Source organism: Megalobrama amblycephala, linkage group LG5, assembly GCF_018812025.1.
Source record: "Megalobrama amblycephala isolate DHTTF-2021 linkage group LG5, ASM1881202v1, whole genome shotgun sequence".
In the NCBI taxonomy this organism is placed as follows: Eukaryota; Metazoa; Chordata; class Actinopteri; order Cypriniformes; family Xenocyprididae; genus Megalobrama; species Megalobrama amblycephala.
In genome coordinates this window covers 22,841,091-22,862,589 of record NC_063048.1, presented here as the reverse complement: position 1 = coordinate 22,862,589, position 21,499 = coordinate 22,841,091, and the positions used below count along the sequence as shown (strand labels likewise).

General features: G+C 36.1%; 2 protein-coding genes across 2 annotated transcripts in view; both read left to right on the top strand.

Annotated features, from left to right (window-relative positions):
- Positions 1-21,499, top strand: part of lck (LCK proto-oncogene, Src family tyrosine kinase) — a 50,467-nt gene that overhangs the window by 17,047 nt on the left and 11,921 nt on the right. Inside the window, exons 7-10 of the mRNA XM_048191293.1 lie at positions 141-242; positions 720-823; positions 1,316-1,465; positions 19,532-19,684. Coding sequence (XP_048047250.1) covers positions 141-242; positions 720-823; positions 1,316-1,465; positions 19,532-19,684 — 509 coding nt within the window. The remainder of the gene's footprint in view (positions 1-140; positions 243-719; positions 824-1,315; positions 1,466-19,531; positions 19,685-21,499) is intronic.
- On the top strand, positions 4,862-8,190 carry fam167b (family with sequence similarity 167 member B). The gene is made up of 2 exons (XM_048191292.1): positions 4,862-5,703; positions 6,820-8,190. Exons 1-2 carry the CDS (start codon positions 5,323-5,325, stop codon positions 7,081-7,083), a joined length of 645 nt encoding a protein of 214 aa, XP_048047249.1. The 5' UTR covers positions 4,862-5,322; the 3' UTR covers positions 7,084-8,190.

Here is a 21,499-nt window from a genome sequence, read left to right as displayed (position 1 = left end):
AAGTTGAATTGAACTAAATGTCACTTTTTTAGTTTCACTTGTTTAGATCAGAGTCAGGGTTTCCCCATTACAATTTTATGTGGTTTTAAAACACTGTCCTGGTATGAACTATAATGTAAGTATATATGTGTGTTTCTTAGAGATGATCCTGAATGGTACATGGCGGAGTCTCTGTTTACTGGGCAGAAGGGATACATACCACAGAATTTTGTAGCAAAACTGAACAGCATGGAGACAGAACCGTAAGCAATGTAACAGTCAACTGCATTTGGAGCACACACACTCATATATACCCAAACAAATCCATAATTTAAAGCACTATTAAATGTATGTACAGTGTGTATGCAGATCAGCTGATGTGGGTTTTTGAACAGAGAAGATCAAATCAGCTTCCCCACAATGAGATTTGGGAAATGCCACCCAGGACTGTGGCTGAAAGGTTGATTAATTCAGGCTATCCCTTGTCGCTTATGACGAATGATTTGCGTGGTGTCAGTAATGGAAAGAGAAGAAAAAAAATAGTTTCTGAGCATCACTACGCTAAACTGCTGACGCCACATTTCTGCGTATGTTCAGGTCTAAGATTTTTATGATCTTGGGAGGAGTGAAACGCCCCAACCCTGTATCTTTAGAACAATTTAAACTCAAAATAAACGATCCCAGATGAGATAATTAATGAGTCAAAGCCCTCATGAAATGACAATAATGTTGTGTTGCAGGTGGTTCTTTAAAAATCTCTCCAGGAACGAAGCCATTAGGCAGTTACTGGCCCCGGGTAACACGCAGGGCTCCTTCCTCATCAGAGAGAGTGAGACCACACCAGGTATGAGACAACACATTACTCCGCACACAACAGCAAAAAAACAAACAAACAAATAAACAAACAAACAAACACACACACAAAAGCATGAGGGCACATCAGACAGTGCTACAGTCCTGTCACCAGAACACAGGACTCATAGCCAGGCCATATCACATTACAGCTTTTCTAGTTTCACTATAAATGAAAAAAAAAAAAAAAAAAGTAAAAATAATTAATAATAAAAATCTTAATAAAAATTACAAAATTAAAAAAAAAAATAATAATAATTTTAGAAATATTATTAAAATAAAAATATTTAAATGCATTTTAAATAAGTTATTGTGTCAGGAAACCCTTTAGGATAATTCAAGGGTGAATTTTAGAACATTTTCTACATGTCATTAACTGTAAAATGACTCTAAAATGAATTCTCAGTGTAGTGAAGGTAAATGTGTGACTATACAGTATGTGCACTTGGCCGCCTCTGATTGTCTTCTTGTTCTGGTGCCTCAGGTAGTTTCTCTCTATCTGTGAGAGATCTTGACCACACACAAGGCGACGTCATCAAGCACTACAGAATCCGCAACCTGGATGCAGGCGGATTCAACATCACCACCAAGATCTCCTTCAATTCCCTTTCAAAGCTGGTCAAACATTATTCACGTATGTTCGAGTGTTCATATGTGCCTTAGACAAATCGCTTGTCTTGGCTATTTATAAAAGAACAGTTTGATAAGGCTGTTTATAGGAGCTCAAATCCAATGTGGTCAAAAAGTGACACCATTTGTTTATCTTTCTTCACACAGGAGAAGCTGATGGACTATGCACCCGCCTGGTGAAGCCGTGTCAGACCCGAGCCCCTCAGAAGTCCTGGTGGCAGGATGAGTGGGTATGGAGCGGAAAAGAGACTAGACGTGTTTAAGAGAGGCTCCTGGAAATAACCCAATTTTCTCATTAAAACTAGCCCTTTTTTTTTAGATAAATCTTAGGTATTCAAAAGAATGACGAAGCCTAAACCCACAAAAAGAGTCGAAAAGATGGATAAACCTGCAGAGAAGCAGAAGGAGTAGCAAGACGACCAGGCCTCAAGCAGCCAGTTACCTTCAAACTTTGGAAAGACGGCTGAAGGATTCACTCTAATGCCTGCTAATCCTTCCACTGCGGATATTATGGCCAGTTTTTCCAAACTTCATAAAAATGTGGATGCCAAATTTAATAATATTGGCCGAGTTACCTGTGGTAGTGGATCATGCCCATCGATCTCTCTGGTCCCCAGATCTGCAGAAGGACAACATCCAAGGCCTTTAATCATAAGGCTTCATCACAGCAGTTTCCGCTGGAATACCTGGGCTCGCGTGCAGAGGCGCCTGCAGCCGTACAGCTGTACACACTGTGCGTACCATGAGAGGGCACTAATTAATGTCGTTTTTAATTTTTTACATAATTTTTAAATTGATTATTAAAATCTATCTGCGTACACTCATTACACATTTAGAAAGCAAGAGAGAATGAGAATAAATAAAGGTGTGCGTTTGTGTGTTATAAAGTCAAATGTGTGCACGGAGGATATGGTTGAAAAGAAATCTGATTGGCTAGTTTATTTTCGTTGCTTTTTCCACACATTAAAAATGACATTACAGATAGTTACTGTTTAAAAACAGGCTCAAAATGATTAAATGCTCTCTAAAACAGCTAAATTCAATTGAAACATTTGCAAAAAAGCCTAAAACTATAGTAGGGACGGAGAAATGAAGCCTCTTAAATCTTTGAAGCTTTTCTCTAAATGTTTCGGGAAAAGTTTCAAAGCATCAAGAGTGGCAGCCCCATAGATTTCCAGGCATCCTGAAAATATGCATTGAGGTTCCTGCAGGGGCTGGGCTTAGATGCAAAAGAACGCCTTAGCCCCCTTCCCGCCTAACAGCCCAGACCTCAGGGCCAGGAACTTCCAGAACCAGGCATATTCCTCCTCTGTCAAGGCGATCTGTGCGGCCCCGAATGCCTGGTTGGTCTTGTGTGTGGAGATCTGTGGAAACATAAAAAACTGGTGTGACTGCTTGTGGAGATTTTAACGAGAGAACTGTACAGAGACTGAGAAAAACACTTACGTTAATTACATATGAGCCATCGGTGGAGCCCTTTTTTGCCCCCTTCACCTCCTCAATCAAAGACACCTCTTCGGTGTCCGTATAAGTGGGCGAGGTAGGCTGTGAGGTGGCTATAGAAGCTCCATTGATCTCTCTATATAGCTAACAGTCCCTCTCGTTGTATTTCCATATTTGGACATTAGATTACAAACAAAAATATATATTGCACATCGTGTACATGAATATTGCTGCTTTGCCTGTATTCAAAACACAAAAAGCATATCAGAGTGATATGATCTTTTACATAAATGCTCATTGCAAAGCACAAAAGATCTTGCAAAATGCTCATTGTTCTCCTCCCTGCCATAAGCTAAGAACACATTGCCAGCGCAGCTCATTTTAGAAGTTGCCTTCTTATGCTGAATTGAGATGCTGTCCACTGCCACTGCTCTCCTCATTTCTTAATATCACTGAATACATTAATGGCAGATCCCAGATCAGAATAAAAAGGCAGCTTCAATGAGCAATGACAGTCCACACATCAAACATTGGGCCTGCTTTAGAAGTGTACCTGGGGTATCCGAAAAGATTCTCGACACTGATACACAGGAAAAGTGATGATATTAGAGAAAGAGAGAATTAGAGTTTAATATTACAGAAGCAGGTCAATTCAGGGATAAGACACAAACAATTTTCTAACCTTATCTGGTGTAATTATGAACCAAATGTGATTCAAAGAGTAGATGGACAAATTAATGAGAATATGAATTATGCATTTACAAAGGAAAGGTGAATTATTTTTCTGAACATGTTTCAGCATTGATCAACAATAAGCTACATACATGCAAAAGTGCTGCTGAAACAAAAGCGTGATATGGTAACAGTAAACAATAAAAAAAACAAAAAATATTACTTAACATAACTGAATCAACTTAAATATATTTGGTTACACCAACAAAACGAAACTGAAATACCAGCAAACCAATTTAGGCTGGTTTATGATGGGTTTTCCGCCCCAGCAGAGAATAATTAAACTCCAGCTGATGAGAACAGCTGTCTCTCTACCTTTTCTCAATGGCATCGATGTTCCTGAGGAGAATGAGAAGTTGCCAGGAAGCTTCATCCTTTCAGAACTTGAACTTGTTAAGCAATTTGTTACAGTTTTTGGTGATCTTACAACTGAGGTCCTTGAGGGTGTCTCTGCACCATGCTGATGGTTATGATGGTGATGATGATGATGGTGGTGGTAGCAGCAGCCAATTAATTAAGAAAAACATGAATAAAACAAGAAAAATGTTTACAAAAATAAGTGACAATAATGCTGAATGCAGTGTCATTTTCAGCATGCACAGTGTCTAATGTTGACTGAACTGAACTAATACAAAGTCAGTGTGAGTTAAGTATTTTAAAAATGTAGTCTGGTTTAGACAACTAAAATAAATTAATTCAGGTAACGTTGGATACGTTGGATAGAAAAAAAAAATTGTTTTCCTTTTTAAAAATCAATTAAATATTTGTTTTACATTTAATAATGTAAGTCTTCAAACATTTTGATGCCACAAACCATCAAACATGAAGATCAATTTAAACTGAAAATATTTACTTTCTGTTGTCTTTCTTTTTTTTTTCTTTTTTCTTTTTATCTTTCAATAGAATTAATGTGTGCTTAACAGTCTTCATTAATGTTTCTGTATTAATAATATTAAATATTAATTATATTTTCAATTATATTATTTTTCTAAATATTTGTGTCTTGTTTTTTTTGTTTTTTTGGGTTTTTTTTACATAATTTTTCTCTGAACTTTTTGAGGACTCCCTAGCACCCCCTTGCGGCTCTCTGGGGGTCCCGGCCGAGGCCCTGTTTGAAAACCCACTTACAGGCCTATACCATTGGTTTTAGAATAGCCTAATAAATTATATCTGACTGATTCTGATGCTAGATTGTAATGGATTCTCCCTGCAATTCCTCAACATCAGCAGAAGATGGAGACATTCTGTTATAAAACAGCTGCAAAGACTCACGTTTGATATAATGGTGCAGTCGCGCTGACTTATTGATAGATAGAAAGTGTGAGTGAGCTTTAGGCCACAAAATACATAAATATTTACCGTCATTTCTTAGTTGCCTTTGAGAAACCATATTATTTGATGAAAACTGTCCTGTCTTGGAATTGCCTTTTTTCCACTTTAGCCAACGTGATTTTTGAGGTGTGTGAGAAGCTGTTTACTATAGGGTTTAAGTGTGTCAGTGACCCCGTGCCACTTGAATAGTTTCACATGAACACGAAATATCGCGTCTGGCCGCAACATAAAAGTTCAGACTGTCTAAAGTTCTCAGATTAAACTCTGATCATGTCATTTGGCTGCAGAACATGGGCGGTCACTTTTCTGTCTATATAAACATGAGCACAGCACACCTCTTGAGATTAATCACTCATGCACATGATCAGGCACACAGTGCACATGTCTGAGCAGTCACAAGTCTCACCCAGCTGGAATGAAAGCAGCACAGTGATGGAGTTCAGAGAGCTGGGAGCAGACGAGAACACTGAGGGCGATATGGAGGATCTGGATAGTGTGAAAGCCCTGACAGAGAAACTCAAACTCCAAACGCGCAGACCGTCGTACTTAGAATGGAAGGAGCGACTGCAGGCTCGCCCGTGGATTGATGCCACAGACAGTTCAAATGTCAGCAGCCCAGGATCTGTGGAGAAGGACACCCAGCTATCCGACGACTGGAAAGATGGGATGCCTTATAAGAATATATGCGGCTTTGATACTATAGACGACGCGTTACAGTGGCTCAGAAACGAACTGGTATTGTATTTATATTTCAAAAGCTTTATATTTTTTAACTTTTGGCTAAGTTTAGATATGGTCATTGTTTATTGGATATAATAAATAATACAATTATCTATCTATCTATCTATCTATCTATCTATCTATCTATCTATCTATCTATCTATCTATCTATCTATCTATCTATCTATCTATCTATCTATCTATCTATCTATCTATCTATCTATCTATCTATCTATCTATCTATCTATCTATCTATCTGTCTGTCTGTCTGTCTGTCCACATACACCATCAGTGGTTTTGGGATTTTTAAACTTTCTACTGTCTTTGGGTCATTTTGGGAACTAAAAGCATTTTTTTTCAAGTTGGTCGCAAACATGCAAGAAACAATACCATTCAAAAGTTTGGGTTCAGTATTTTTTTTTTTTTTTGGAAACAAATAAATACTTTTATTCAGCTTTGATATAGCATTTTATTTTATTGCATTAATATAATCAAAAGGTAAAGACAATGTTGCAAAATATTTGTATTTCAAACAAAATGCTGTTCTTTTGAACTTTCTATTCATCAAAGAATCAGCTTTGACATCACAGGAATAATTAGAAAACAAATTCAAATATAAAGTTATTTTAAGTTGAAATAATATTTCAGAATAGGCATATTACTGTTTTATCATTATTATTATTATTATTATTTAATCAAATAAATGCAGACTTGGTGAGCATAAGAGACTTCTTTCAAAAAACTTTAAAAATTGTATAGACTCCAAATATTTGAACAGTAGTGTAAAAAAGCCAAATTACTAATGTTAAGCAGTCAGATTGATTTGGCTAAAGAGGCAGAATGCTGTGAAGTGAGATACATGTCAACTGATGTTGAAATCTTTGGCGTAGTACAATACAGGTGGCATGACTCTAGTCTCTCGGCATATTACACTTAAATGCCACACAGCTGCAGAAACTATAGGTGTTCGACAGAAAGGTGTGGACAATTCCCTGCATGTGTGACTGCTGTTCTGAATAATTTAATCTCATAACTACTGCAGGTTATCTAAGTATCTGGTTTTAATTTATTAGTATCTGGTCTATAAAATCATTCTCACTCTCTATTTCTCTCTCTCTCATTTCTCCTCAGAGAGAGATGCAGATGCAGGATAACCATCTCGCACGGCAGTTGATTCGCTTACGGGGGGAGATCCACAGGCTGAAGGTGGAGCAGGTGTGTCACCGTCACAAAGAGATGCTGGATGACGCCACGTATGAGCTGGAGGAGTGCGAGGAGGAATCAGACCTGCTGTGTGACATCCCCATGAAAGCCGCCTTCACTCTTTCCACAACTCTCAAACATATTGGTCTCACCAAAATGAACCTCAATTCCAGACGATTCTCACTCTGTTGAGAGGCAGACGCCCCTCAAGAAAACTCCAAGCAGAACTTCTATTGTATTACTGACACTGAAAGCCAGTCATTCATTTCATTAAAACTGGACTATAATAATAAAAAAACTTCCTTTTTCCTCAAATCACTTAGCCTTATTGAACTTTGTTTGACCAGACTGGTGGTCATATCTGGAAATGCAGTAACCAGCAATACAACAGCAAGCCATGATCTTCACATCTATTATTAAACCACTTGTGAAAGTGGACTCCCCACAGGTCTGAGTTGGGGAAGAGTTTATATTTACATTTGAAAATATCTGAAGTAATCAGGAGGAACCTGCTTCTGTGTCAAAAGGCATGTGACCTGCACACACTCCCTTCAATGTTCCCGACTGCTCAGGAGATAAAACACTCTCCCGTCGGCTTGGCTGTGATCCCGAGCAGCAGCCTCACAGGAAGTGTGAGTTTGTGATCAGACATTTTGTCACCTTGTCTATTAAAACCTAAAAATAACCCACACTCTAAGGCTTAGAGCTGCAACAAGTGAGAAGCTTTTCAGCCCACTGTCATTGTTTGGTCTAACATATGTTTTTTCCTGATGTTTGAGAATGTTGTGCTTGGGAAACTTTCATATACACAGTGAGTTTACTAGATTTAAATGTTTATATATATGTATATACATATATATATATAGTGTTCTTTATACTTCCACAGAACCCATTAAAGTTCAGTTTCCATAATTACAAGCACTGGAAGTATAGCACTGCTTTTGTGCATATATACTGTAAATGCTTATGTCAGAAGCTTCATGATAAAATCAAAACATATCAAAGAGGACCTTTTATATATACATATATATATATATATATATATATATATATATATATATATAATTTTGTCTTGGGACTGAATGTGCATTAACAATTTGTTAAAAAAATAGATTATGTATGAAATGAATACTTCTATTCAGCAAAGATGCATTAAATTGATTAAAAGTGAAAGAAAAGGCTTTTACATTGTTTAAAAAAAGGATCATGAGACACTGGAGTAATGGCTGCTAAACAGTTTGCTTTGTCATTACAGGCACTTAATTTGAAAACAATAAAAAAAAAAAAATGGACCCAAAACGTTTGAATGGTTATGTATATAATAATATTTTTTAATTAATCAAATGTTTGATTTACAAATATTTAGTGCACTGTTAAGGGTATAAAATATGCTTTTGCTTTCAATCAACCTGTTTACTGAAATCGAACACAATAAACAACAAAAAATGAAAACGTGCTTTAAAAGTTGCCTTAAATTAATAAAGATGCTTCATTTGAAGAGATATTGTATTGGATATTGTAATTCAAGAGGAAGGGGGAAAAAACATCCTTCATTGTAACTCACTTTTGTTTAGGGTCCAATTCTCATTATTAACTATTAGTACTCATAAATCACATATTAATTCTGCATGACCAAATTCTACATCACTTAATCCTACCCAATACCTAAATGTAACAACCGCCTTACCAACTATTAATAAGCTGAAATTAGGAGTTTGAGGCAAAATTCATAGTTAATAGAAAAATTGGACCATAATAAAGTATGACCAAAAATGTATAAATCTTTTGAACATCATTGTTGCTTTAAATTTGATAATAAATTTATATTTGTAAATACAATCTTCGAAATGTATTCACAGTATTGTGTTGATTTATGTATTTGTGTAATTATCCAAACTGTTCTGTTCAGTTCTTATCTTGCTTTAATTCTTCCATCTTGCACATTCTGACAAGAATAAACTCAGAGGGTTTTTAGCAGTGTTGTCACAGGAATGAAAATAGAGGGTATTTATCAGACAAGGATGAATTTATCACTAAATGAGTCAAACAATGGACCAATTGCTTCATTGATTGTAACTGCAGAGACAGGACTGGCTGACATAAGGAGCCATGTGACTGCCAAGAAATGATCTCATGCTAGATAAATATATGGAGAGAGAGAGAGAGACGTGAAAGAGAAAGTTTTCTTTCTTAAAGCTGTTCTCAACACTGATATTACAAGCTTTTGTAGTTTATATCTTATAAACCCAATGGCATTAGGGCAAGTATCTTCATTGAACATCTCACATGAGGGCTGCTTTTGATTCCGCCTTTTAACAGAAACATGAACTATTTAGGTCACCTGAGAAGACACAAAAAGTGTTTAGTTTTGTTCCAGATACAGATTTCCTTGAGGCCTAGAATAGAAAACAAACACTGCTGTGGAAAGTGTCATTGCGCTTTGTAGAGTTTAAATGAAACCATCATGATAACCTACCTACTTTATTTGACGTAAATTCAAATTGTTATGTTACATATATAGACTATTTGCATGTTACATGGGATAAATAAACATTATTTAACGGGGAAAAAAATTATTTACATGCAATGCGTTAACATTTTTTTCAACCCAATAAGAAGTGGAATATATTCAAATTTATTTGCATAGCACTATTTTTTGACCAGCAATATTTATAATCATTTATAATTCTTACAATATTTAATAATAATCATCATTTTAATTAATATTTTTCCAAAGCAGCTTTACAGAAAATAGTACCGTACAATTAGTGAGATAGCAAAGAAAATCTCTCTAGAAAGAGACATAAATAAAATTCTTGAATTATTATTGAATGTGTGTTGAAAAGAAGGAGAAATGAACATTTATCACATAACTATGCATATTGGTTTAGTTTTTGTGTTAAAACATAAAATATTTATAATCGCATAAATTTTCCACAGATGTCCTAGCACCCCCTTGTGGTCCCTGGGGGGGCCCATGACCCCAGTTTGAAAAGTTTTGGTATGGATTCACAATCTCAAATCATCAAATAAACATTTGCTCTCACAAGAGATGTAACTGTGAATGTGTAACTGCCTGTTAAGATGATCAACTTCCCCCCTCCCTTCAAACCCCCCTCTTTTCAACCACAAGACCCCCAAAGAATGGAAAAACAAGCCATTGTTTCAGTCTTTTATATTCAAATTGAGAACCAAAAGCTAAACAAGAAATCCAGCAAGGATTTGATGTACTGTTGCAAAACTGACCCTTATGTGGTTCATCTTTTGAGGGAATTTAACTGGGTAATAGGCCTATATATGATTAATATTTTTTACCGTAACACCCCCCACATCCACCCCACCCACCCCTGAAACCACAACACCTATTTCTGCTGTGATCATTGGACTCACCACATGAAAAACCTGGTCAAAAGTCACATTGGGTAACATAAATCAAAATAAATACAAATGAAATAGCAGGCTTGGGCATTTAGTGTCTAAATTAAGATGAGTGTTCCTGCAGTAGAAAGTTAAAAAGGTACCTCATTTCCTTTGAATGTTTGGGCTGTGACTTCCTGCAAATGCATGCTCTATCTGCAGCCTGATGCCACAACAAAAGTGTGCGGTCTGCTCGGAGAGAGCAAGAAACAGAGAAAGAGAGACAGATAATGAAGAGAGACATGAGATGGGTTAGCATCATATCCAAGTAGCTGGCTGAAAAAAAAAAAAGAAAAATGTACTTTACCTCAAAATTTCCATTTGCATGTTAGTTTACTATTGCAAATTGAATTGGGCTATTGCAAATTGCATATTATGCCTATATTCTCTAACAGAGCATTGACATTTGATTCAAAGTGAATCAGAGGCCTGATTTTCTTTTTCTTTTTTTTTTCTTTTTTTTGCAAATGGGCACAAATGCAGCATAGAATAGCAACGTACGTAGCACTTTTAAGCATAAATATTCAAACGTGAAGTTTTGTGGCTCTATTCAGTACAAGTACAAGCCAAAAACCCATGAGTGCCGTTAAAGTTTCCACTCTTTGACATCATGGCGCCACAAAAACAGGTGACAAGTGGAGTCCTGACCCAGAATCCTTCACTCCAATGACACCAGCTGCTCAGAGTAGTGCACCTGCTGAAAAAATGTTAAATATCAGCTCAAACACACAAACGACAGGAAGCTCTATCATCAGCTTGCTTTGCAGCACTGTGGTGTGTGTGTGTGTGTGTGAGTGTGTGTGTGTATGTGTGTGTGAGTGATGCTTTCACAAATGATGTGCTTTTGTTAAGGTGGGAAGTCAAACTGTGACGTGACTTACACAACTTTAGCAGCACATGTCATCGAAACACGTCGAAGCTTTACATCTCGTTGCTTTGTTTGTAATCTTGGTTTAGATGCATGTGGCAAAATGTGTTCTTCATAAAATATAAAGCTAACGATATGGCAATGCCTGCTGAGCTGGCCCAACACTGAAATCAGCATCTTCTGTCGACAGAAAAGGTGAGTTTTACTTGCAGGTTGCTACTTTTTCTTCACTTAAATCGAAGCCCTGATGAATTTTAATGAGTACTGGCTATCAGACCTGTAAAAGTATTCTCAGTCTATCTATATATAATAAATGATCAATTGGATGAGACTTTACAAGCTAAACTAAAGCCTCAGACAGCCTGAGATAGCAGACTGATAGCAGAGAGTATAGTGAGTGGATTATACTCTCTTAAAAATCATTTCATAAGGCTTAAGAATTTAAAAAGAAAAGAAATCAAAAAGAGTTTCAAGCTGAGCTCATAATATTTGCTAAATAGAAGAAATGTCAAGCTTTTATTTTCTGGAAAGAAAATGCAATAGAACATTCAGTAAAATATTAATAATGTACATTTTAAATGCAGGCATAAAATATTACTATTCTGAAGTACAAAAAATAGACGTGAGTGTGTTCAGATTGAAATAATATCTATGGACTGTTCAAATCGAAATTTCTAGAACACTATTACGTTGTTGGCTCCTTAGCGATCAAAATTCGTTACATTTTTTATTTTGATTTTGGTTTAAAGATTTTAAATTAATTGATTTAGTTTTGCCACTTTTAATATTAAAACAGTAAAATAGAAAATCCTCATAGATTGAAACTGTTGGCTTTTTTTTTTTTTTTTTGAAAAGGGGGATTTTCATGAATGTTGGGCAGTGATTATAAAAAGGAAATTCCCTGCCTTAAAGGCTGTCACTTTAAATTTTCATTTACAAATTACAATCTTGCCCTAATGCAAATCATACTATCATGACATATATCTTTCTTAAGATTGTTTATTTATTTAATTATTTATTTATTTGGGTAATTGTCAGTCATAAATAGTACACCACTTTTCTTGTGCAGGAGAACAGCTAAAACATTGAGGTAAATTAAAATAACATAGAACACAACAACTCGGTATATAATAAAGACAATAAAAACCAAACCTATTTTTTGGCTTAACTTTGACTGTTTGGTGTGAATCAGTGAAGTTTATCCCTCGTGTCTGAACCTCTTGACCTCTGTTCGCTCTCCAGTATAATATTGAGACAGTGATATATAAAAAACATGTGATTTGATCTCTCTGACTTCATTTCAAACCTATAATAACACATCCTATATGTAACAGGAGAATGTGGAGGCCTAAATGAACACAAAACCATCTGTCATCATTAATTCATCCTCATGTCGTTCATATGACTTTCTTTGTCCCGCGTAACACAAAAGATATTTTTTTTTTAAAAATGATTTTTGTCTATATAGTAAATCCAAAACAACAATGGACCGCACTGACTATCCCTTTAAGTGATTGTCTAGAAGCGCCTATGTCATACAAACATAAACTATGCTTGGGATCTTCATAAAGCAATATGAACCCAAAACATGTGACCTTGCCGTGCATCTCTCGAGACTCATTTGCACTGATACTGGTCGGGTCAGGTACAGGCCGGAGGTCAGTGGAAATTCTTGTCTCTGTTTAGAGATCCTACTTTGATTTGGGCTGTTCTCCCAAACAATCCCAGGAGCTCACAGTGTACAGTTTGACCCCAAAGGGTTGAGCTTTTCCTGACCCAACAACACAGTTTCTCACGGGTCCAAACCCCAAAGTGACATACACATTGTGTTAGCACATTAACTGTGATTATTTATCTGCTTAATGGTAATGAAAATGCTTTTGTGCTTGTGTCTTTACATATGGATAAACTGCAGTACAGCGCAATCTTTTGTAGACTTTCGTACAGAGATTTTTTTAATGAATGTGCTATATTCAAAAAGCAAAACACAATACATTCAAGACAAGTGAAAAACACACACACACATGGACACGGATCACTGTAATCCAAATCCCTTCAGTCGTTAAGAAAACTGTCTGAAACTTAGAGTGTGAGTTGGAAAAAGTGTGTTTAGAATTCATAAAGAGGATTAACCTCCTTTACAGATCTGGTCCAGAACTGTTTTTGTTGTTGTTGTTTGTTTGTTTTGTTTTGTTTTATAGACAGAACAGTTTGTTTTACCCTACGGAGGCAAATGAATTGTTGAATATATAAACTGAATGTTTTTGGCTCTTTTTTTCTCTGTTAAAACAGGAAATACACTCTATATTAATTCCCTCTTTGTTTGCCAGGAGCTAGATCGATGCACTTACTGCACTTGAATATATCTGTTACGTCCCTCGTTAATTAGGGGATGAATTTATTGTCAGAATTATTACAGTTGTCACTGTTTTCTCTCATTCTTAGTAAATATGGGGAACTGCGGCTCTTATGATCCTGATGATGAATTCTCCTACCATCCAGATGAATGGTGTGATCAATGTAACTGTCCAAAGCCTCCAGCCAGTCAGGTATGTGTCTGCTGAAGAGAATATCATGTCACAGTCAGCTACACACAATACTTCTCTTTTTTCTTTTTACATGCAAGTATATCAGTAACCAAAGTTAGATTGTAAGTTAAATAGAAGCTCGCAAAAATAAATTGCATTTTTTGGCGTGTAACCATAGCAACTGTATCTTGGCTCCTTCCGTAGGAACTGTTTCAAAATGGAAGGGAAAAAGTACCGGACGGTATAGCGTCAAAGCATACCGTGCTAAGTGCTTATCTTATTTTCCACTATATTATAGATTTACACGTCACAAATATATGTATTAAAAACTATGACACATTTCCACAGTTATCAACATCGCAAATTTAATAAAGTTTTTAATATTTTCATATGTAAACAATTTAATACACATTTATAATGCTAAACTTTGTGTTATATTGCCCTGGCAGTAAATGACAAAACAAATGAATGCTGCTGCGAAGGTGTTTCTAAAAGGCCTGCAACAGCTTAGGGAGTGATATTGTTTTCCTTCTTTTGGAAAGTTGTGGAAATGCTATCGTGGATTTTTTCTTGTGCTTTTAGAGCAAATGCAAATACAAAAATTATATTTGCTGTCATCTCGCATTCACCACTATAAAAGTTTATCCAACTATGACTACTGCTTCTGAGAACCCTGAAAAGGGCTTATTTAGTGTTTCCCCCCCTAAATGTATTTAAGATTGCTTACGGTTAGCTAGCTGTGCTAGGCTCATTATAAGATATTTGGGTTGAAGAACCAAGATCTACACCCCAAAAAATTCATGTAAGGAATTGTAGTCACTGAATAATTCACACTGAGCATTAGAAAATGTGCTAGTTTTTTATATTCATTTAATATATTGTTCTAGAATTGTGAGACGGTTAAGAACAGGCAGACTGTAACGTGAGACAGAGACTGAAGTCACTAAATATGTAGGGAGACAAGAGAGAAAGGAAGTGGTGGAGCCATTCTCTACACTAAAGTCATGCATTACAAATTTCTGTGGTTTATAACATAAGACAAAACACAACGTCTCACAAAGAGCTACACAAAGCGTTTTTTTGAAAAATGCCTAGCTGAAACTGAAATAGAATGTGTGTTTTCAGGTGGTCTTTGAAAATGAAACTGCATGATGTTTAATTTAGTTTAGTTTAGAAAAAATGTGGAAAATCATTATTATGTTACTGATAAATGGTGATCTTGGGTTCGAGAAGGGGAGAAGATGAAAATCCTGAATGCATAATGTTAAAATAGACTGTCAATCTCAGTAGATCTTCTAAACATGGTTAAATATGGTTGACCACTGACCCCACACGTGATGTGATAAAAATAACAACCAGTGTAGCATATTATCCCCTCTTAATACAATACAGGAAGTGTTTAGATATTTTACACACTAATGTGTTATCTAAGCCATTTTAATTACGAGGACTCACGAAATGTCCTCATAAACCACGTTTATGTTGTAATACCAGTGTAATACCTATGTCATTATACAAATTTGTGTCCTCGTGAATCATATAAACAAGCACACGCGCACACACACACACGTGCGTATGCAATACAGAATGTTTTTGAAAAATGATCAGCCTAGCTGAAGCTAAAATAGAATATTTGTGTTTTCAGGAGATATCTTAATCTGAAAATGCACAATGTTTAATTTAGTTTAGTTAAAAAAAAAGTGGAAAATGATTTATGAATTTAATTTTCTGATTAAATTAGGCTCAAATACACATTCTTTGTGGCTAAAACATGTATTAATTAATTTGATCTGTTCCTACTGTGGTCCTTCTGCGTTGATGTTGATGTTCTTCTGACGGGTCAGCCCACTTATGGTTACATAATTTGAGGGAAATGAGCCTTTGTGTTGGTAATCAATTGGAGACTTAAACTTCCAGCTAAATTTACGACACATTTCCTCGTGATTTGTTTTTATTGAAGTAGATTAGAAATTAAAGAGAACAACACATGTTGTTATTGCATAATGAGAATTATGGAATGTTTACTTTTACAGTGGTAGTTATTTCATATAGGCCGTGAGAGAAGAAAATAAGAACAGTTCCACCCTGTTTAGGGAAGTGGCTTTGTGTGTTTTATGACATTATTAAATTATTGACATAGATTAAAGGATCCAGATATTGAGGTTTTGATATCATAAAAAGCTCATTAAAAACTGCTATCCTTCAGACAATTTCTAAAATCGTATTTGATATTTGTGTGTTTTTAGAGTTTTGATCTTTTTAATGGCCCTTACTGTTCTGAGTATAAACATAAACAGAATTAAAGTCACTGTTTTTAGCTATTGCCATCTTTTTGTTGTTATTTTTTTAGGTTTTTATTCATACTGGATTTTGACATCGTTTTCTCTCCTTTCTCTCACACAGAACTTTGATCCTCTGATTCCATATCCATCCCAGTACACACCTCCACCATCATCTCCTCTTCCAGGTGAGATGACACGTCTAACACCTGTCCTACATATATGTTCTTAATGTGTGTTGTAGATAGCTCACTCTTGTCATCTGTGTATTCCAGAAAACCTGGTGGTAGCCGTATACAAATATGAGCCATGCCACAGTGACGACCTTGGGTTTGAGAAAGGGGAGAAGATGAAAATCCTAAATGCGTAAGAAACACCTAAAACAGACTGACACTCTATGCAAATGATCTAAATATGGTTGACTTGTGGGTTTTGAGAAGATAAATTAAACTAAGTGTCACTTATACGTTTAGATCAGAGTCAGGGTTTCCCCGTTTCAATTTGTATGTGGTTTTAAAACACTGTCCTGGTATGAACTATACACTGCATTCCAAATTATTATGCAATTGACATATCAGTAAGATTTCAGTACAATAAACATTAATATTTTAGTTTTTCTAAGAAAATGTTTGTTTGTTTATTTATCCATGTCTTTTTAGATAACTGGTGTCAATCTCAGACAAAATAATTTGCCAGATCTATGGAAACCCTACTTAGAGGTTGTTCCACATTATTAAGCAAGTCACAGTTCTCATGCAATATGGGGAGGAAGAAAGGTCTTTCTGAAGATGAAAAGCATGAAATGGTGCAATGTTGTGCAAAAGGCATGAAAACAACTAATATTGTGTGAAACTGAAGGGAGATTATCGAATTATCATAAGATTTGTGAGTGATTTAGAGCACGGCAGAACTCGGTCAGATAAAGGCTTATTAAGGAAAGTTCCTGCCCAAAAAATGTATTGTATTAAAAGGGCAGCTAAAAAAAAAGCCAGTGTTGAGCAGCAAACAGGTATTTGAAGCTGCTGGTGTCTCTGGAGTCTCAAGAAGCTCTCCATGCAGGCTGGCAGTTGTGCTTAAAGATGCATTTCAGCCACTCCAAACCAAAACTCACAAAGAGAAACATTAACAGTGGGTGTAGAAATACATTTTCAAACAGTTTTATTGCTGTGGTGTTTTTTTGCAGCATGGGATAGTGCATAGTGCATTGTACAATAGTGCATTGTACTATGCACTATCCTCCTTTTTATACCATAGCTGAAAATGGCCAGTTATGAACTCCACATATCTTGCAAAAGTCATTTTAATACCCTCCATTTCACTTCCCAATAATCCAGCACAAATCATCACCAACCAGCTCCTTGCTGATGTCGCAGTCTTGTTGGAACGTGGTGGCCATTCACCAACCATCCATCCATTTAGACCATCCATTGTAGTACGGCATTAGTCAGTGAATAAAACTATTTAAAAATGAGTCTTCATGTATTTCTACACCCACTGTTAATGTTTCTCTTTGTGAGGTTTGGTTTGGAGTGGCTAAAGTGCATCTTTACACACAACTGCCAGCCTGCATGGAGAGCTTCTCGAGACTCCAGAGACACCAGGAGCTTCAAATACCTGTTTGCTGCTCAACACTGGCTTTTTTTTATAGCTGCCCTTTTAATACAATTCATTTTTTGGGCAGGAACTTTCCTCAATTTGCTTTTATCTGACCGAGTTCTGCTGTGCTCTGAATCACTCACAAATCTTATGATAATTCGATAATCTCCATTAAGTTTCACACAATATTAATTGTTTTCATGCCTTTTGCACAACATTGCACCATTTCATGCTTTTCATCTTCAAAAAGATCTTTCTTCCTCCCCATATTGCATGAGAACTGCGACTTGCTTAATAATGTGGAACAACCTCTAAGTAGGGTTTCCATAGACCTGGCAAATTATTTTGTCTGAGATTGATACCAGTTATCTAAAAAGACATGGATAAATAAACGAACAAACATTTTCTTAGAAAAACTAAAATCTGAATGTTTATTGTACAGAAATCTTACTGATTTGTCTCTTGCATAATAATTTGGAACGCAGTGTAATGTATGTATATATGTGTGTTTCTTAGAGATGATCCTGAATGGTACATGGCGGAGTCTCTGTTTACTGGGCAGAAGGGATACATACCACAGAATTTTGTAGCAAAACTGAACAGCATGGAGACAGAACCGTAAGTAATGTTAACCGTCGATTGCATTCGGAGCGCACAGACACACTCATGTATACGCAAACAAATCCACACTTAAATGTATTAAATGTATGTATGCAGATCAGCTGATGTGGGTTTTTGAACAGAGAAGATCAAATCAGCTTCCCCACAATGAGATTTGGGAAATGCCACCTAAAACTGTGGCTGAAAGGTTGATTCATTCAGGGTATCCCTTGTCGCTTATGACAAATGATTTGCGTGGTGTCAGTAATGGAAAGAGAAGAAAAAAAATACTCCCACAAATCACACAAGTTTCTGAGCATCACTATGCTAAACTGCTGACACCACATTTCTGCGTATGTTCAGGTCTAAAATCTTTAAGATCTTGGGAGGAGTGAAACGCCCCAACCCTGTATCTTTAGAACAATTTAAACTCAAAATAAACGATCCCAAATAAGGCAATTAATGAGTCAAAGCCCTCATAAAATGACAATAATGTTGTGTTGCAGGTGGTTCTTTAAAAATCTCTCCAGGAACGACGCCATGAGGCAATTACTGGCCCCGGGTAACACGCAGGGCTCCTTCCTCATCAGAGAGAGTGAGACCACACCAGGTATGAAACAACGCATTGCTCCGCACAAAAACAAACACAAAAGCTGGGGGGCTTAAGATCATCATAGCCAGGCCATATCACATTACAGTGCTGGATCAGAATGTTCTGCTTATAGTATCACTATAAAAAAAAAAAATTAATGTAAAAAATAAATAATAATAATAAAAAAATCTTAATAAAAATTACAAAATTAAAATAAATAAAATAATAATTTTAGAAATATTATTAAAATAAAAATATTTAAATGCATTTTAAATAAGTTATTGTGTCAGGAAACCCTTTAAGATAATTCAAGGGTGAATTTTAGAACATTTTCTACATGTCATTCACTGTAAAATGACTCCAGTCTAGAAATTCTCAGTGTTGTGAAGGTAAATGTGTGACTATACAGTATGTGCTCTGATTGTCTTCTTGTTCTGGTGCCTCAGGTAGTTTCTCTCTATCTGTGAGAGATCTTGACCACACACAGGGCGACGTCATCAAGCACTACAGAATCCGCAACCTGGACGCAGGCGGATTCTACATCACCACCAAGATCTCCTTCAAATTCCCTCTCAGAGCTGGTCAAACATTATTCACGTATGTTCGAGTGTTCATATGTGCCTTAGACAAATCGCTTGTCAGGTTTTTTTATAAAAGATATAAAATGACATGACAATAGACATGAGTCAAGAACAGGTTGTTTATAAGACCTCAAGTGTGGACGAAAAGTGACACCATTTGTTTATCTTTCTTCACGCAGGAGAGGCTGATGGACTATGCACCCGCCTGGTGAAGCCGTGTCAGACCCGAGCCCCTCAGAAGCCCTGGTGGCAGGATGAGTGGGAAGTACCCCGTGAGTCTCTCAATCTAGAGCGCAGACTGGGACAGGGGCAGTTTGGAGAAGTATGGATGGGTAAGAAGCGTTTTACTTCCTGTTTCTCAACTGTATTACAGAATTTACACAGTGGGGATTAATGGTGAATGATTCAAAGGCATTTTCTAGATGAATAACTATAAAGCATATTTTCACTTTTTATCGAGGTCATGTCAGACCACATGGAACACCAATATTAACACCAAGAATAAACAAACCACAAAAAAAAAAATCTTTTCAGCATCCAGGTGTTGTGCCTGGCCAGGTCTGTCTGTGCTTGTCTGGAAATGTTTGCGAGTGAGCAAATATTGTGAATTGAACCATCACAAAAGGGTATAGATAAACATGCATCTACAGGCTAGCTAGTGTGTATGTGCTGCTCTTACCAGTTTTATGAGTGTGTCTTTCATGTCAGGACTGTAAATACAGTAAGCTTGTTGGAATGTTTGACAAATGTTTAGCATTGAAGACGGTCTGAGCACTGTAAATTAGCACATTCAGCATTTGGTCTTACTCATCATGTGATTTAAGACACTCATACACATGGGTGTGCGCTTAAACTCACTCATACACACACACAACACAACTAACAATTTTTAAAGCTGAATTTCGGGTGAAATTAACACATTTGTGGTAGCTATTGTATAATCTATCTAGACCAGTGGTTCTCAACCTTTTAGACTGTTGTTGTCCAACACAAAATTCAAAGCAAAGATATTTTTGTTATTTCTGCTGTAATTATGACAAAGACGCTTGTTTTAGAAGTCACTTGTTTTAGTTTTTTCTTGCCAATTGTGACGTATATCTGAGTAAAACAGCTTCTTGAACAAGAAAAAATGTAGAGCGGGACTTGATTTTGTCCATTGAGAATTGATTGGTTTGTTGTGGTGTGCTATAGCGGTGATCTCATGTGAGTGACGAGTTGTCTTGGGGCCAGTTGCATAAACATAACCACTAAGTTAAGTGTCTTAAGAACTAGTCTGACGAACTAACAGTTAGTTAGGGCTCATCAGTCTTTCTTTTCGGAATCAAATTAGACCAATCTACCTTTTCATGTAACTGACTTAAAAAAATTATGATCAGTCTTGAAGAAAAAATGAGATGACCAACTTGTAAGACTAGTCTAAGCAGTTTATGCAACCAGCCCCTGCGCTTACGCCGAAAAACACATCATCAGAGAAGAGAAGAGAAGAGAAGAGAAGAGAAGAGAAGAGAAGAGAAGAGAAGAGAAGAGAAGAGAAGAGAAGTCAGGAGGGAAAGTTATTTTGAATTTAAAAAAAAAAATGATATGCAGGGATAAATTATTTATAATAAATACCACAATATTCCATAAAAAAAAAAAAGAATTGTCAATATTGATAACATGGTGAATTTATATTAACTAATTAATTTTGTGATTACAGAAGTTTAAAGAACTATATGTATACTTGAAGAAAAACAATAGTTTTTAGAGGGGGCAACAGAAATATGATTTCAGTTTATATCTTGAGTTTATTTGTTTGTCTTTTTAAACATTTTAATTTAGATTGGTTGAGAGTGGTTCTCAACCCCTTGATATAGAATATAAGTATATTAATTATGATGTATATTTTTGTTTAGTTACCAACAGGATGCCACAGTTTGTACTTACAGTAGCATCATCATATATGGCCTACACTCATGTGTTATATGTTCATATGTTTAGAAGATTTAAATGTGTCCAGTTTTAAAACACACCAACTTCAACTGTGAAATCATACTTGTCTTGTGTTGACCCTAAAAATAGAACTGTAGAAGTCACATCAATGCTTTAGATTTACCACTTCCTGTCCCTGGTTGCCATAGCAACTGACTTGTTACCCTCACTGCCTGTCA

Bases quoted from the DNA above. Each gene is read 5' to 3' on its own strand.
- fam167b (XM_048191292.1), top strand. From the start codon at position 5,323: ATGCACATGATCAGGCACACAGTGCACATGTCTGAGCAGTCACAAGTC. The intron at 5,704-6,819 runs GTATTGTATTTA...ATTTCTCCTCAG, and splicing joins AGTGGCTCAGAAACGAACTG to AGAGAGATGCAGATGCAGGA.